The 16422-nt window shown below is 50.1% G+C and overlaps 1 protein-coding gene across 2 annotated transcripts in view; it reads left to right on the forward strand.

The window, feature by feature from the left end:
• Positions 1-16422, forward strand: part of LOC123752967 (repetitive organellar protein) — a 133121-nt gene that overhangs the window by 91820 nt on the left and 24879 nt on the right. For both annotated transcript variants that reach the window (XM_045734977.2, XM_045734976.2), the window contains exon 5: positions 13329-13476. In XM_045734977.2, coding sequence (XP_045590933.1) covers positions 13329-13400 — 72 coding nt within the window. In that variant the 3' untranslated portion in view covers positions 13401-13476. The remainder of the gene's footprint in view (positions 1-13328; positions 13477-16422) is intronic.

The raw sequence follows: 16422 nt of genomic DNA on the forward strand, positions 1-16422 counted from the left end.
TGGGAGTAGTATTCTCAGGTACTCGGGCTGCATGTGCTTAGGGTCACCTTCCCTGAGTGCCCTGTAAGTACAGTACTGCCCTTGGGGCTTGGGGTTGCCTTCCACAAGTCACCTTGGGTCTACCTCTGTTGGCTTTTCGCTGCTTGGCGTTTGGCCGCCCCGAGGGTTTGGGGGTTTCACTCCCTTGTTTACCTTGGGGTAAGTGGTAGTTATCGCACTGGTGGGGCGCAGGGTACTGCGTAGCTAGTTTTCACCTATGACAGCGGCCGGCTCTGTTCCCTCTGGGTACGTTGTCCACTTGTGTGGTTTTTTATTTTATTTTTGTTTTTGCCTGGTAGGGGGGTCTTCCTTGTGTTTCCCCCCCCCTTATATTAGGTTCGTTTGTGTGGTGGTACCCCTGCTTTGCCCTCGCGAGTGGACACGTCCCATGGGTTCAGCTTTAGCAGTTTGCTTGGTAGTTTGGGGCGCCGGTTAGCAGTACCCTGCCTGGGATAACCCTTAGCAGACCCAGTCTAGGGGCCCTGGGAAACCCCCCGGGGGCTCTCGGGTCCGATAATGGAGACCCTTGCGTCCCCTCTCGCTTTGTGCGAGTTGAGGGTTGCTCTGTCCCTTTGTCTCAGGGTGACTCTCCTTGTTTTTGCCTCCGTCATGCTGCCTGTTGGGTCGGTGACACATTCGACCCTTGAGTCCTGCGAGCTTTGTTGCTTGTTCGTGACTCCGTTCACCCAGTTTGCTGATGAATTCCCGTGGGTGCAGGCAGCTCGCGCGTTGCAGGGTAGGATGTTGCAACGCGCTCTGGTTTGTCGCTTCCCCGGACGCCCCGATGCTGCCCCGCTTGTGTAGGGACCCAGACTTGGGTGGTTTTGGTCGCTTCGGCCTTGGTTCCTTCCACGCTCCCCTTGTTTTTCCCCCTCCTGCTTCCGGCCCCTACGCATCTGCAGGCTTTGGGGTCGGGGCGGGGTTAGAGGTTCTGAGACTTGGGCAGTTTCGGGGGTTGCCCCGTCCGGGGTAGCTGCGGAGGCATTCGAGTCTGTTCCTCCGGCCGATGCTCCGGGGTTTTGACCAGTGGGCCCCCTTCTCTTTCAGCTCTCTCGGCTGCCCCGGCTTTTTCTTGTGAGGCCGGGGCTTTGGAGGTCGACTCGGCTCCGGGGCCTGGTGCAGAGGCTCCTGGGGTTGGGGAGGAGCGGCCTTGGGGGCCTTGGGCTCCATTGCGCCCCGCCTGGATTTCCGTCCTTCTGAGTGGGGCTTACTGTTACGAGGAGTGGGGTTTTCTTTCCCCCCTCTGCGTACGATTTGGGCTTGGGTTCTGCTCCTCCCCGGTTTCGGTTCCGTGTCCCTGTGGTTTCTTCGGTTCCGTCTTCAGGAGGTTTTCGGCTAACCGCATCTCTTCGCCTGCGGTGTGGTTGGCCTTTGCGGCTTCCTCCTGCGTGTCCCGGAGTTTGCCTCCATACTGGTTCCTTCTGTTCTGAACAGTTTGGGCTCCTTGTAGCAGTTTGGGCTCCTTGTAGCAGTTTGGGCTCCTTGTAGCCGTTTGGGCTCCTTTTTAGCCGTTTGGGCTCCTTTGTGGCCGTTTGGGCTCCTTTGTGGCCGTTTGGGCTCCTTTGTGGCCGTTTGGGCTCTTTTGTGGCCGTTTGGGCTCCTTTGTGGCCGTTTGGGCTCCTTTGTGGTCGTTTGGGCTCCTTGTAGCCGGTTGGGCTACTTCTCGCCTTGTTAGGCTACTTCTCGCTTTATTGGGCTATTTCTCGCTTTATTGGGCTACTTCTTGCCTTGTTGGGCTACTTCTCGCCTGGTTGGGCTACTTTCTTTTGCGTCCTGCGCATGTGCCGTGGGAGTTTGTTTTGGTTCCGGGCGGTGTGCACACGTGTTCTGCTCCAATTCTCTCGGGGGCTTCGCCTCTCGTTCTTTTCTTATTCCCATCCGTGCCCCGTTGCTTTGGGGGTGAACTGGGGTGCCGCTGTGTGGAATTCATGAGGTTTTTCCCTGCGTTCTAGGGTGGGGAGCCTCCTTCGCTGCTCCCCTCCTCTCCAGCATGGGCGCACTGGCCGCCTCTGGCGGATACGGACTCGAACGCTTGCGTCATGGCCCTTCAGGGCCTATGTTCTGCAGGTGAGTTGGTGCGGTTTTGGCGTCTCCTCCGTCCTGACGCTGTTTTTGTGTTTGGGAGTAGGAATGGGTGTACATACGTACTTGAGAACGTGGACCATATCACCCGAGGTGTCTACTGTGGGGCTATTAGCCCATACTGGGCAGCTCGTGTTCTCTCCACCTGATTCCTTCCTCGGTTCACGGGTGTCTGTGAGTGGCCTCTTGTCCCTTCCGAGGCGGTTCCTGCCTGTACTCCTCCTGCCCCTCTCCTATGCTTGTCTAACCTTGCTTGAGTTCGGGGCCCCGCCTTCACCTTGTTCCGCAGTGCAACGGTGGGGGTGCCTGTTTGGTAGTAAGTTTTCCTGTGTCGGAGGTTTTGTGTTCGCCTCCTTGTGTTTGCAGGTTGGGTTTTGGCTCTTTGTTTCCGCCTCTCCCCTGTCGTTTGCCTGTCGGGCGGATTCTGTGCTTCTTGGGCACTCTCATCTCTGCTCTTGGGGCTGTGTATGGGGTCAGCCCATGTTGGGCTGCCTAATGTGTTCCTTTGATTGCCTGTTACACTGCACACGTTTCTTCTACCGTCCCTGTGGCTCAGTTGGGTGCTCGGTTTCCGCCTATGTCCCCTTGTGTGCCACTCGTGTACGATTTATCTATCTTCTCTGTCACTTCCTCGGGGAGTGTGGTGACGTTTTGCTGCGGTTTTGGTACTGCAGGTGCGTGTTGGGGTTGGTTGTGGCGTTATGTTCGGCCCTTCCGTGCTCCCTCTGGGGCTCTCCTTCCTTCCTTCCGTGCAGGGCCTGGTTTTTCCATGTTCCTTGGTTTCACTGTCTTGTCCTCGCCTCATTGTGCTGGCTGGGGATGAGCTTGGGGTCATCATCTCGCGCCTCGCCTATCCTCCGGTTTCGGTTCAGATTCCAGAGCCTAGTGGGCTCCCTTCCATCGTGTTTTTCATGGCTGCCCTGGGGTTTTCTTGACGCTGGGGCTTTGAGAGGACAGCTCGGCCCCGGGGCCTGCAGGGTGGGTTCCCGGGGCTGGGGTTGGGGCTCACATGAGAGGCCTCAGGCCCCGTTGGTCCCCGCCGGGGTGTTTCTAACCCTCTGGGGGGGCCTTACAGTTTTGTGGTGGGGTTTTCCGTTCCCCCTCTCCGCAAGTGCTTTGCGGGCGTCGGCCCCTCCCTGGGCTTGGTTTCCTTGTCCGTTGTACCCGTTGTTTCCGTCCTGTCGGTGGGTGCTTTTCTACGATCTTCGCCCCTTTTTTCCGGGACGGGCCTTCTTCCGTCATGTCCCCCTCTTCTTGGGGTTTCTGCATGACTTTTGGTCTCGGGTTCGACGGGGTTTTGGGGCCTTCGTCCTTTGTGTTTGCTTCTTTTTGTTCTCGAAGGTTCGGGACTGTTTTGCTCCGTCCCGTTTTCTGGTGCGTCTGTCGTCATTCGGTTGAGCTTCCCTCCGGTCCTTTCTAGGGCTTGTGGGTCCTCTTCCCAGCAGCTTCTGGGTGTTGGCCTTTTTGTTCTTTTGTGAATATCTCTTCTCTTCACACTGTCTCGGCGCTCCTAGTTTAACTGGGAGCGATTTTGCTCCTCCTAATGAGTCTTTTCGCTCCTGCCCTTCTGCGGGATGTTGGTGCGGGGCGGCTCCTTATGCGAGTTCCTTCCCTGTCAGCTGCACTTGTGGAGGTGGTCTTGCACACTTGTGGCATTTTCGTTTTGGTCCTGTGTTTTCTTTTCCATCCTGGGGCTGTCATAGGATTGGCTTGCGGAGGATGTAGAGGCGCTTGGGGCCGTTCCAGTGTCTGGTACCTTGGTTTCTGCTGCTAGCTTTCGGTATCGATATTCCTTCTGCGCAGTTTCGCAGGTTGTATTGTGCGTTGTTACACCTCCGGCCTGCTTATGCACTGTCTGTGTCGTCCTGGTCTTTGGACAGGGTGCTCTCCTGTTTTTCTTCTTGGTGGTTGTGGCTCCTTGGGGTCAGGTTTGCTTTGCCTCGGTTTTCTTTTCGTGTTGGCATTCGCCTCTGGGGGCCGTGTGGCAGAGCTTCTTGCTCTTCTCAGGCGCAGTGGTTTTTGGCTCCTATTGTCGTGATCATAGGTTTTCATCGTCTGCGGCCGTTCTCCCTTTTTTCTGCCGAATGCTATACCTTGGGTTGTTGTCTCGACTTCGTGTTGTGGAGTGATTCTCCGACTGCCTCCCGGGTATGTCCCCTTGTTTTTTAGGTAGTCTTTGGTGAGGTAGCTCCAGGGAGCCGTAGGGGCTCCCCCCAGAAAACCAGCGTTGAATGTAATGAAACTCCATTTTCTGGGTGAGTCCCGGAGGCTCCCCGGCACCCTCCCACCCTCCGGTCGGCGGGTTTTTCACGGTTTTGATATCCAGCCTCAGAACTGGGGCGGGGATCGCCGGCGCGGGGGTCTGGGGCTCCCCCTTCCCCCTCCCGGGGAGGGGGAAGGGGGAGCCCCAGGGGAGCCAGGGGGAGCCTTTGTTCCCAGCTCCAAATGAGCTGGGAACAAAGCTGCCCGAGATGAGACTTGGGCAGCTTTGTGGGCTGCCCCATTCAGGTTGGGGACGGAGGCATTCGAGCCTGCTCCTCCTGCCGAGGCTTCTGGGTCCTACCAGCAGCCCCTTCTTTGCTGCCTTTCCCCTGGACTCTGCATTTTCTTCAGGGGTGTCGGGTGTGGAGGATGGCTCTGCCCCGAGGCCTCTGTTGCGGATTCCTGGAGCTGTGGGGGGAGGGGGGCACTCTGCTAAATGTTCTGGGGCTGTTTGCCTCTGCTTGGGCTTTGTGCCTTCTGGGCGGGAGGTTTTTCATCCCTTCTCTCATCTGCTTTCTTTTCCCAGGACCAGGCCGCAGCGACGTTAAGCCCCAAAATCATCTCAAGATGATAACCCCAAGATAACCTCCCACATTTGCTAGCGAGATTTCGGCTTTTTTGCATCAACCGCATCTCCTTTTGTTTTGGTGGCCATTTTCTTTTCTTTGAGTCGCTTCTTCGCCTGGCCGCCAGGGTCGCGTTGCAGTTCGTTTACATGTGCTCGGGAGTGTGTGCTCACATTTTGGGAGTGTTTTCTGGGGGAAAGCCCCATCGGCTCCCCGGAGCTTACTAGGCTGATTTGCTAATGTCAGACTTTGGCATCAGTCATGTGTATAGAGTTCTGTGGGCATACTGGGGACCACGAGCCAGAACCTGGCCCCCTCAGAGAGGCATGGGGAGTAATGGCCTATAGAAACCCCCATGTGGTTGGAAGTATTCTGTCTGCCATCGACCGGGTCTGGCATCCAGAAAGGTAAGCATCCCAAAACAAACCCGTATTCTGGTGAAAATATTGCTACCAAAAGCAGAACAAGTGGATAGAACCTCCCTAAAAGAAACGAGCAAACGAGCATGACGTCACATGTCGCTGCGCCACTGTGCAGCTCCCCCCTTCCCAGGAGGGGGAAGGGGGAGCCCCAGACCCCCCACACCGGCTGTCCACCCGTCAATTCTAAGGCTGATGCTAGAGGCAACGGTCGTGTGCTCCAGCTCCAGTGGTTGTTTCAGCACTCTACCTAGTGTGTGGTGACTGCTAGGTGGTACGTAAGCCGGGAGTGATTCTCCAGTACTTGGGCTGCATGCGCCTAGAGTTTCCTTCCCTAGGTGCCCACACAATCAAATGTACCCATAGTAGGAAAACAGCATGTAAAGGATTTGGGAATAATAATGTCTGACGACCTAACGTTTAAGGAGCTTTAAGGAGCATAACCAAGCAAATATTGCGACAGCCAGAAAAATGATAGGATGGATTACGAGAACTTTCAAGTCCAGGGATCCCATCACAATGGTTGTACTCTTCAAGTCACTTGTGTTGTCCCGTCTTGAGTACTGCTCAGTACTCACTTCCCCCTTCAGAGCAGGAGAGATTGCTGAAATAGAGGGAATACAGAGAACATATACGGCACGCATAGACGCAATAAAGCGCCTAAATTATTGGGATCGTCTCAAAGCCCTCCAAATGTACTCGCTAGAAAGAAGACGAGAGAGATATCAAATAATATACACCTGGAAGATACTGGAGGGCCAAGTACCAAATCTACACAGTAAAATAACAACGTACTGGAGTGAACGATATGGAAGAAAATGCAGAATAGAACCAGTGAAGAGCAGAGGTGCCATAGGCTCAATCAGAGAACACTGTATAAACATCAGAGGTCCGCGGTTGTTCAACGTCCTCCCAGCAAGCATAAGAAATATTGCCAGAACAACCGTGGACATCTTCAAGAGGAAACTAGATTTATTCCTCCAAGGAGTGCCGGACCAACCGGGCTGTGGTGGGTATGTGGGCCTGCGGGCCGCTCCAAGCAACAGCCTAGTGGACCATACTCTCACAAGTCAAGCCTGGCCTCGGACCGGGCTTGGGGAGTAGAACAACTCCCAGAACCCCATCAACCAGGTAATCAACCAGGTAAGTACTGCCCTTGGGGCTTGGGGCCGCCTTCCACAAGTTCCTTGGGTTCTGCCTCTGTTAAGCTGTTTACTGCATGGTTTTTGGCCACTCTCTATGTGCTAGGGTGTTCTGTCTCCCTTGTTCACCTTATGGTGAGGGGCAGTTTTGCGCTGGTAGGGGCGTGGGGTACTGCGCAGCTTCTTTTCACCAATCATAGTGGCCGGCTCTGTTTCACATGGGTATGCTGTCCTCTTGCGGGGTTTTTCTTTTTCTTTTTGTTTGTCTGCCTGGTGGGGCGTCTGCCTTGATTCTTGCCCCTGTGTACTGAGTAGTCTTCTTTCTTCTGGTGATTTCCCCTGCTAGGTCCCTGTGAGTGTACACATCCCGAAGGTTTAGCTCTTAGAAGGTTGTTTGGTATACTTGGGCAATGGTTAGCAGTACCCTCCCTGGGATTACCTGGGCATGAGTTATGTTAAACACTCAGGACCCTGGGAATCCATTTGGGGGCACGTAGGTCCGATGGATGTGTCCCCGGAGTCTCCCCTCGCTTCGTGCGAGTTCGAGGGTTGCTCGGGTCCCCTTGACTCAGGGGTGACCCTCACGGTTTTTGCCTCCATCTGCTGCCTGTGGGGTCGGTGGCACCTTCGACGCAGAGTCCTGCGAGTTTCGTTATCCGGACTTATGCTGATAATGCGGGTGCAGGCAGCACAGGCATTGCACGTTGAGTTCAAGTGGTGGCAACGTGCTAAGTTGTTTTCTCCCTGGAAGCCCCGAGGCTGCCCCATTTTTGGTTGTTGTGACGGGGCTTGGGGGTATTGGATGCTTTTTTTTTTGTTCCTTCCGTGCCCCCTTGTCTTTCCCCTGTTGTGGTTTAGTCTGGAGTCCCCCCCCCCCCCAGCTCAGGGGGAAGGACAACTTCTGGCTCAGTTGGAATCTTACCATGGGAGAGTTATCCTAGTGGACACTTGGTGGCCGGCCCAACCTTTCTTCAGGCGCTGCTTGATCATTGTCCACACCTGAGGCGTTTTCTGAGGCTCTGCCTCTTTCAGCAGCTCTGATTGGTCCGGTACGTGGCTGGTTTGGTCTTCTCCGCTCTTCGCATCTGGTCTTTTTGACGAGGGTTTATCACCATTTGTATGATGATAAATGCTTTGTTTCAGTGACAGTATGAAGTTTCCTGGCATTCTTTCTGCCATTTTCTCTATCTTTGTAGGTTGTCTTTTATTTCTGATAGTAATTGATGGTAATTGTCCTTTCTGTCTTGGCTCTTTCAGGACCATAATTTTCTGCCTAATACTGTCGCCTCGTATCATGCAATGCTGGCTGAGCACTGCGGCAAGATGTCACTTATGCCCCGTTCTGTAAGCTTTCTCGTGCTTTGTTTCACCTCCGGGCTGCTCATGCGCCGCCTTTGTCATCCTGGTTCTTGGACAGGGTGCTCTTTCCTATCTCTCTTCTCCTTGGTTCGTGATGGCCCCCTTCGGTTCAAGATTGTTTTTCTAAGGCTCTTTTTCTGTTGGCATTGGCCTCTGGGGATCAGGTAGGTGAGCTTTGTACTCTCCTCCAGCGCAGGGGTTTCTGCTCCTTCGGTCCTGGTAGTCGGTTTGTTCTGTTGCAGCCTTCTCCTTCTTTTCTGGAGAAGAACAAGACAGTAGCTTTCTGGAGGGGTCTTCGCCATTGCATGTGCACCTCGTGGATGTGACCGGGGGATGTGCTTTGGGTTGATCCAGTTTCCCTCGTTCCCTGTTCCAGGGCTTGAGTCTCTCAGGTCGTCTGCAGGGTTATTAAGTCTAGCCAGCCTGCGATCTATCCTCGTGCTGATGACATTTGGAAGTTTGCTGTTTTGGCTGCCATCTTCAGCAACATGTCTTGGGCTGATATTCAGGTGCGGAGATTTTGGAGGTCGAACAGGGTCCTGGCCGCCCATTATTTGGTCAACATTAATGGTCGTGGGTGTTCATGTGTGGCTTTGGGTCGTGGGTTGCAGTCAGTTGTCTCGCCTTCGGGTTGAGGAGCTTGTGGCGGCCGCCTCCCGGGTAAGTTCCTGTTTTCCTTATCTTTGGTTATGTAGCTCCAGGGAGCCGAAGGGGCTCCCCACAGAAAACCAGCATTGAATGTAATGAGATGCCATTTTCTAGGTGAGAATAGAGGCTCCCCGGCATCCTTCCTCTGGTCGGCGGTTTTGTGATGTTTTGATACTTAGCCTCCGAACTGGCATGGCTGGGGTGCCGGTGCCGGGTGGGGGGGGGGGGTGTGGAGGGGGGCACTGTAAAGACAAGCGACGTGACGATGGAGTGTAACGTTTGGTTGTTTACTTGGGATTGGAGAGAGTTCTGCGTCTGTTCAGTTTTTGGTTGCAATTTTCTTACCTTGTGGCATCTATTTTGTTACGCCTACCTTTCTGGGCGCCTATCCCCAGCCGATGGCAGAAAAGGAAAAACCCCAACCACAGGGGGGGTTTTCCCAGGGCCATTGCTCCCTGTGCCTCTCTGAGGAGGCCAGGTTCTGGCTTGTGGTCCCCTGTAGGCTGAACTCCTCTGACTAATGCCCTGGTCTAATGAAATGCATATTAGCTCGATAGCTCCAGGGAGCCTCCAGGGCTTACCCAGAAAATGCCATTTCATTACATTCAATGCTGGTTTTTTCTTATAGAAATATATATATTGTTATTCATTGGTCTCAGGAAAATTATCAGAAATTTCCTGCTCTTTAGACTAAGGGCCTGACAACTGAGTGGACAGTGCTTCGGATTCGTGATCCTGAGGTTCCGGGTTTGATCCCCGGTGAAGGTGGAAACAAGTGGGCAAATTTTCTTTCACTCTGATGGTCTGTTCACCCAGCATAAATAGGTACCTGGGAGTTAGACAGCTGCTACGGGCTGCTTCCTGGGGGTGTGTAACAAAAAGGAGGCCTGGTCAAGGACCGGGCCGCGGGGACGCTAAGCCCCGATATCATCTCAAGATACAGCTCAAGGCCATAATCCCAAAAAACATGTCAATTGTATTCAGAACTTCCCCTTCCCATAGAAAATCAAATTCAATAAGGGGAACAATTGTGTTTTGTGTGAATGTAAATTAATATTATACTGAAATGATGACAGTTGCTCTTATTATGCTGTTAGTAATATTATAGGAGAGAGAGAAACGGGGGTGGAAGGGAGAAGAGGGAGAGGGGGTGTGAAAGGAAGGTGGAAAGGAGGAGAGGGGGAGGGGAAGGATGAAGGGTAGATGACAAAGGTGGTAAAGAAATAAGGAAAGGGGAAGGGGAGGGGGGGGGGGGGGGGAAGATGCATACAGTTTTTGAGAAGGGGAGAGGGGGTAGGACCGTGATGAGTTGGGAGGGGGGGGTTGAAAGGTAAGGGAAAAGAGAGAGCAATGGAGAAAGGCTGGGGACGAGGAGGGTCAGGGTGGAGAGGATGGATAGATACATGAGTACATGGATGGATAGATAGCTAGATGGGTGGATAGAAAGATGGATGAGTGGATAGACAGATGGATGGATAGTGTAGATGGATAGTTGGATGAAAAGAGGGGATAGATAGTTGAATGAAAAGAGGGATAGATAGATGGATGTATAGATGTGTAGATAGATGGATGGATAGATAGATTGATATGGGGTTGGATAGGTGGATGGATAAATGAATAAATAAATGGATAGATAGATGGATATGTAGATGGATGGATGAATAGATGGAGAAATAGATGCTTTGAAATAGAGAAATAATAAATATATTGTAAATTTGTAAAGGTTTACATGGTTGGTTCAAAATAATTTACTTCCATTTCTGCTGAATTCTGGTTAATTCCGATAACGAACGAGACTCTGGCCTATTAACTAGTCGACGGATCTCCAGCAATTGGTGTCCAGTTCGCAACTTCTTCTTAGAGGGATTAGCAGCAATTCTAGCCGCACGAGATTGAGCAATAACTTTTAACCAGTTTGGAAATAACTACAATAATGTAACTTATACTAATTATATCTCTTTTCTTGAGAATAATATACGATTGGAGAACACATTAACCCTTAAAGTGCGCATCGCGTCATATGACGTGCTGGACGTTGTTCCAGTAAACTGCGCATCACGTCATATGATGTGTTGGAGTACTACGCAAGATTTAAACAGCCCGCGGATACACGAGGTTCACCACACCTTCATCAGGGTGCTTGTAAACAGACGCCATTTTTAAAAAAAATCGTGGGCCAAACTCCCGGGTGTTATTGGCCTCAGTATTGAGTGAGCAACCAAGCCTGACGCACGCAGCATGAGCTAACAGCACTGCTGTTCAGCTTTTGACCACAGCATCGCCTAAAAATGCCAAATTATACTTGTTCATGCTATTATGTAGCGATGATATTATTACAGAAGACCCCTGACTGTGATAAAACTGACCAGGGTTCTGATAATAGCAGGATTGTGGTGATATTTAGCGCTGTGCGCCATGGAAGGAGGTGTAATGCTGTGGGAGGGAGAGTGGTGGCGATGTCTTTTGACTGTGTGTGGCCACCTTTTATTGACTGCACTCACCATACCAGCTTAGTGGTTCGCTATGGTGAACACAAGTGTAGATACTTATATATAACGTGCGTATAGAGGGTATAAACAGCAAGAGAAGGTTTGGAGCCGCTATTTTGGTGAGGGGCGGTGGCGTCGTCTGCACGACGCCACCGTGCAGACGACGGTGTTGTTTACTGGTTACCATGATGGTCTTTGGGCACCATACCAGTTTATTGGTACAAGTATGATGAATAAAACAAGTAGATATTTATATATAATGTGTGTATATAGCGTAATAACACCACACAGTATTGTTGGAGAAATATTAGTGCGTCTGACCTTGAGGGCGGCCGCCGATCAGCTGACTGTGTGAGTAGCCACATCTCTGTGCCTTTACTCACCATACAAGCTTAGATGTACAGTTATGGTGAACAAAACATGTAGATACTTATATATAACGTCTGTATATAGTGAATTAGAGCAAAAACATTATTGTGGGAGGAGAATGAGGGTGAGTCAGATGACTGGAGGGAGGGCGGGAGTGGCTGGCTGGTACACGGCAGTCACTCCTCATTACTTTTTGACTCATAATAGCTACTTAGTGGTTCGTTATAGTGAACAAAACATGCAAATACTTATATATAACCTGTGCTTATAGTGTAATAACCGACAAAGTATTTGTTCAATGATTGATGAACATAATTGAATCAACAATATGCACACCATATTTTTGAGTACAGCAATGATTCACTCATTTTATTATATAAATATATCAAACTACACACTATTGAATAATATTACAGCAAAAAAAGTATGAAAAATCAATCAGAGACATTGAAATAATTCGGTAATTATCTCTTTGTGGCAACTCTGGCCTGACAGCTGGCGAGCAACAGACCGCCTGGGACGCACGCTGAGTCAGCGCCTATAATTTGCCAGACTTCCCCGCCCTATAGCGGGCAATATATGCCACTTACGATTTTTTTTATTATTTTTCCCGTGATCAGTGAACACAAATTAACAGGTTAGAAAGAAAAAATAATTTTTTTTTTTTCAAAATGACCTGCGCCTGTGGGGATGGCAGGATATTAAACCCCGAGCATGTTAAGGGTTAATCAGTGATTGGAATACAGTACATATTAAGATAATTAGTATACCTTTATTATAACAATCACATACCAGTAGTAAAAGGCATTATGATCGTTAGTTATGTATTAATCGTGTTATCCATCCTCTAACATTCATCCTTAACCCTTCCACTGTGCGACATATTTAGCAGATCTCTAACCCTGTCCATCGAGGACAGAAGAAAATGTATATATGCTAGTTAGCATTGTAAATGTGTGGCCACATCTGTGGTAGAAAATATTACAAAAAATTAAATATTAAAAAATGTGCAACATGGCTGAGGATGATCTCGCTAATTGCCCATAAACTGCTCAACACAGTTGGGTGAAGTTTTGAAGTACCGTGTATGATTTAACCCTTCTGTTGCACGAGTCAAATAGCAATGATAGTGCCGTATCTGACCACCACAAACTGTGAGTTAAGTACCACAACTTGACGATGGTATTTTAAATGAGGTGGTATTCCCGAGGGGCTGCTCAATTTGGAGAAAGAGATACAAAAATTAGAAAAGGTGGAGGAGTTGCTTTTCTGGTAATAGAATACCTGAAGGTAAGAGAATTAATAATTGACAACTCAAAAGAAGGTGACATAAATCTCTAAATGGCTCTAGAGATTTGTAATGAAAATGATGAATTTATGAAAAAAAATTGTGGGCATTGCATGAATCCATGATTAGGCTTCAGTGTAAACCTCAGGAACCCTAGAGGATTCAGTTAAATCCCAGGTTGCAATGCTTATAATCATGTTCTGGTATAGTGGACTAAGGCATTTGCTTGGGAGTACCCAGAGCTTAGGTTTGAATCCTTTTCATGCCTCCTACTGATATTCTCATGGTTTTCCTTTTGGTAAGATTTACTCCAAACATCTTGTATGCTATCACCATATACAGGCGATGAGTTACAATAACGTGGCTGAAGTATGTTGACCAGACCACACACTAGAAATTGAAGGGACGACGACGTTTCGGTCCGTCCTGGACCATTCTCATTGTCCATTCTCAAGTCGATTGTCCATTCTGGACAATCGACTTGAGAATGGTCCAGGACGGACCGAAACGTCGTCGTCCCTTCAATTTCTAGTGTGTGGTCTGGTCATCAATATCACCATATAATTTTATATCACTGTAGCAACATGACATTTATATTTTATTGAATAGAGAATACATTATTTTAAGCAGTTTATTTGATAAATTGATCTTTATTTCTTTTACAGCCTCTTGTGCTGATGGTCTCCCATCATTCACAGAAAGTAAGCAGAAACAAGAAAAAGCAAACCAGGAGTTGATAATAACTAAAACAGCAAATACTTAAAAACAAAGCAAATATCAAATGCTTATACAGTATATGCTTGTTAATAATAAGTGAGTATTACAACAAAGTTCTTTATGCATTTCTGTTTGATATATTTTTCTGGGGGGGGAGCCCCATCGGCTCCACGGAGCTATCCAGGCTGATATGGATATATTAGATTTCTGGCATCCGTCAATGTGCATAGAATTCTAGGCCTACTGCGGCAACCCGTTCTCGCACTTTCTTACAGTCAATATTGACTTATTAAATACGTGCATATGTGACATACTAAACATACTAGTTTACCTTGAAAAGCTTCATAGAAAACACCGACCTTACCTATTATAGGTATAGGTTAAGTAATAATTGTAATTACGAAGCAATAAGATGCTTATTTTAACATGCTAAGAAGGTTAGGTAAGGTCGGTGTTTTCTATGAAGCTTTTCAAGGTAAACTAGTGTGTTTAGTATGTCACATATGCACGTATTTAATAAGTCAATATTGACTATACGAAAGTGCGAGAACGGGTTGACTGCGGACCACGAGCCAGAATCTGGCCCCCTCAGAGAGGCACGAGGAGCAATGGTCTATAGAAACCCCCCGTGTGGTTGGAAGCATTCTATGTCTGCCATTGACTGGGTCAGGCACCCAGAAAGGTAAGAGCCCCAAAAGAAACCCCCTATGCTGGTGAAAACATTGCTACAAAGAACCGAACAGGTGGACAGAACTCCCCAAATGACAACAAGCAAACCAGCACCACGTTGCCGCACAGCTGTTTGCACTCCCCTCCCTTCCACTCTCCCGGAGGAGGAATGGGGAGCCCCAGACCTTCACGCCGGCTACCCACCCTTCAGTTCTTGGCTGATGTGATACTGGCAAGGTCGTGTAACTCTGGCTCCAGCAATTGTTTCAGTTCTGTGCCTTGTGGTGTCGTGCTGTCTCTACGATCTGTGTGTGAGCTTGGAGTATTTTCTTACAGTACTCGGGATGCATGTGCCTAGGGTTTTCTTCCCTAGGTGCTTTGTAAGTACTGCCCTTGGGGCTTGGGGCCTCCTTCCAAAAGTCGCCTTGGGATCTACCTCCACTATGTTTTTTGCTGTTCAGTGATTGACAGCCCTTGGAGTCAGCTGGAGTTCTGTGTTCTACTGTTTGTCTCTGGGTAGTGGGTAGTTTTCATCACTGGTAGGGGCACAGGGTACTGTGCAGCTAGTTATCATCTCACACAGTGGCCGACTTTGTTCCGCCTGGGTACGTTGTCCTGATGCAGGGTTTTCTTTTTCATTTTTAGCTGCCTGATCACGGGTCTGCCACTTGGTTGGTCATGCCCTATTGTTACTTGATGGTCCTCCATTAGGCCCCCACGAGTGTATATGTCGCAGGGGTTTAGTTTTAGCAGATTGCATGGTAGTTTTGGGCGCCAGTTTGGAGTACCCTGCCTGAGCTTCCCTTAGCGGAATACCACAACTAAGGGCCCCTGGGAAATCCCATGGGGGCTCTGTGGTCCAATGGATGCGAACCCTGAGCCCCCCCTCTCGCTTCGTGCGAGGTTCAAGGTTGCTCTGTCCCCTTGTCTCATGGTGACGATCACCGGTTGTGCCTCTGCCATGCTGCCTGTAGGGTAGGTGATGCTTTCAACCCGGAGTCGTGCGAGTTTTATTGCTTGTACGTACTCCAATTCACCCAATCTACTGATGATCATATGCAGGTGCAGGCAGCTTCAGCATTGCTTGCTAGATTCCTGTTGCTGCAACGTGATAGGTTGGTTGCTTCCCTGGATGCCCTGAGATTGCCCGGCTTTGGTTATAGGGACCCGGACTTAGTGGGGTGTTAGTTGCATCGGCTTTGGTTCCATCTGCACCCCCTTGTCCTTCCCCTTCTATTGTGTGGCCTGGTCTTTCCCCCTTGCTTCCGGCTTCAAAGCGTCTGAGGGTTTTGGAGTCAGGGCAAGGTTTAGTTGGTGTTGAGACTCGTGTAGTTTCAGGGGAGTCACCTTCCAGGGTGGTAACAGAGGCATTCGAGTCTGGTTCTCCAGCCAGAGCTTCTGGGTCTGACCAGTGGGTCCCCTTCATTCCTGCTTTTACATCAGCTCCTGCATTTTCTTTAGAGGCGGGGGGTGGGTGGGTTGGAGGAAGGCTTGTCCTTGGAGTAAAGTTCCTGGGGTGGTGGAGGGTTTGACTTGGGGGCCTTGGGCCCGTTAGACCCCACTTGGGTTTTTGTACCCTCGGAGCGGGGCTTGGTGTTACAAGGATTGAGGTTCTCTTATTCTCCCTCCTCGTATGAATTGGATTAGGTGTCTACCCCTCCCCGGGTTCAGTTCCCTGATCCCTTGGGTTCTTCGGTTCTGTCCTTCTGGAGGTTTTCGGCCTCCCACATCCCGCCCTATGTGGTGCGGGAGGCCATTGCAGCTTACCTTCTGCGCGACCCAGATTATGACTTTGTAATGTACAATATGTGCATTTCTTCGTGTATGGATCATTTTGTCCTTACTGGGTTCGTTATGAAGTTCCAGAATCTTCCTGGTTGGCAGACAGCCCTATCTTCTCGTTGGAGGCTTGGCATGTGTTCTGTCGGTCCCTGCACGCTTGAGTGGTGCAAGGCTCATACGGTGTTGCAGGTTTTCTTGGGGGGTGAATTTGAGCATCTCAGTGCATGCTTGTTCGCTCCTGCCCTTCCACGGGATGTTGGTGTGGTGCAGCTTCATGTGCAGGTTCCTTCTCTTTTGGCCGCATTGGTCGCTGAGGACTTGCTAGCGCGTGGTCTGTTGGCTTCGGCCTTGCATTTATTTTCCTTGCTTGAGCTGTTCTCGGACTGGCTTGAGAAGGATGTGGAGGCGCTTCGGGCCGCCTCTGGGTCTGGTGTGCTGGTTTTCCGGCGTGGCCACCAGGGTGCCGCTGCAGTTTGTTTACATGCACCTGGGTGTACGAGTGAGCGTCTTGGGTGTATTTTTCACCACTTTCTGGGGTTTTATTCTCCAGTTGCCATTTCTTTGCTTTTCTGGTGTTTTCTACTCATCTTC

Source organism: Procambarus clarkii, chromosome 6 (genome assembly GCF_040958095.1).
Source record: "Procambarus clarkii isolate CNS0578487 chromosome 6, FALCON_Pclarkii_2.0, whole genome shotgun sequence".
NCBI classification, from domain to species: domain Eukaryota; kingdom Metazoa; phylum Arthropoda; class Malacostraca; order Decapoda; family Cambaridae; genus Procambarus; species Procambarus clarkii.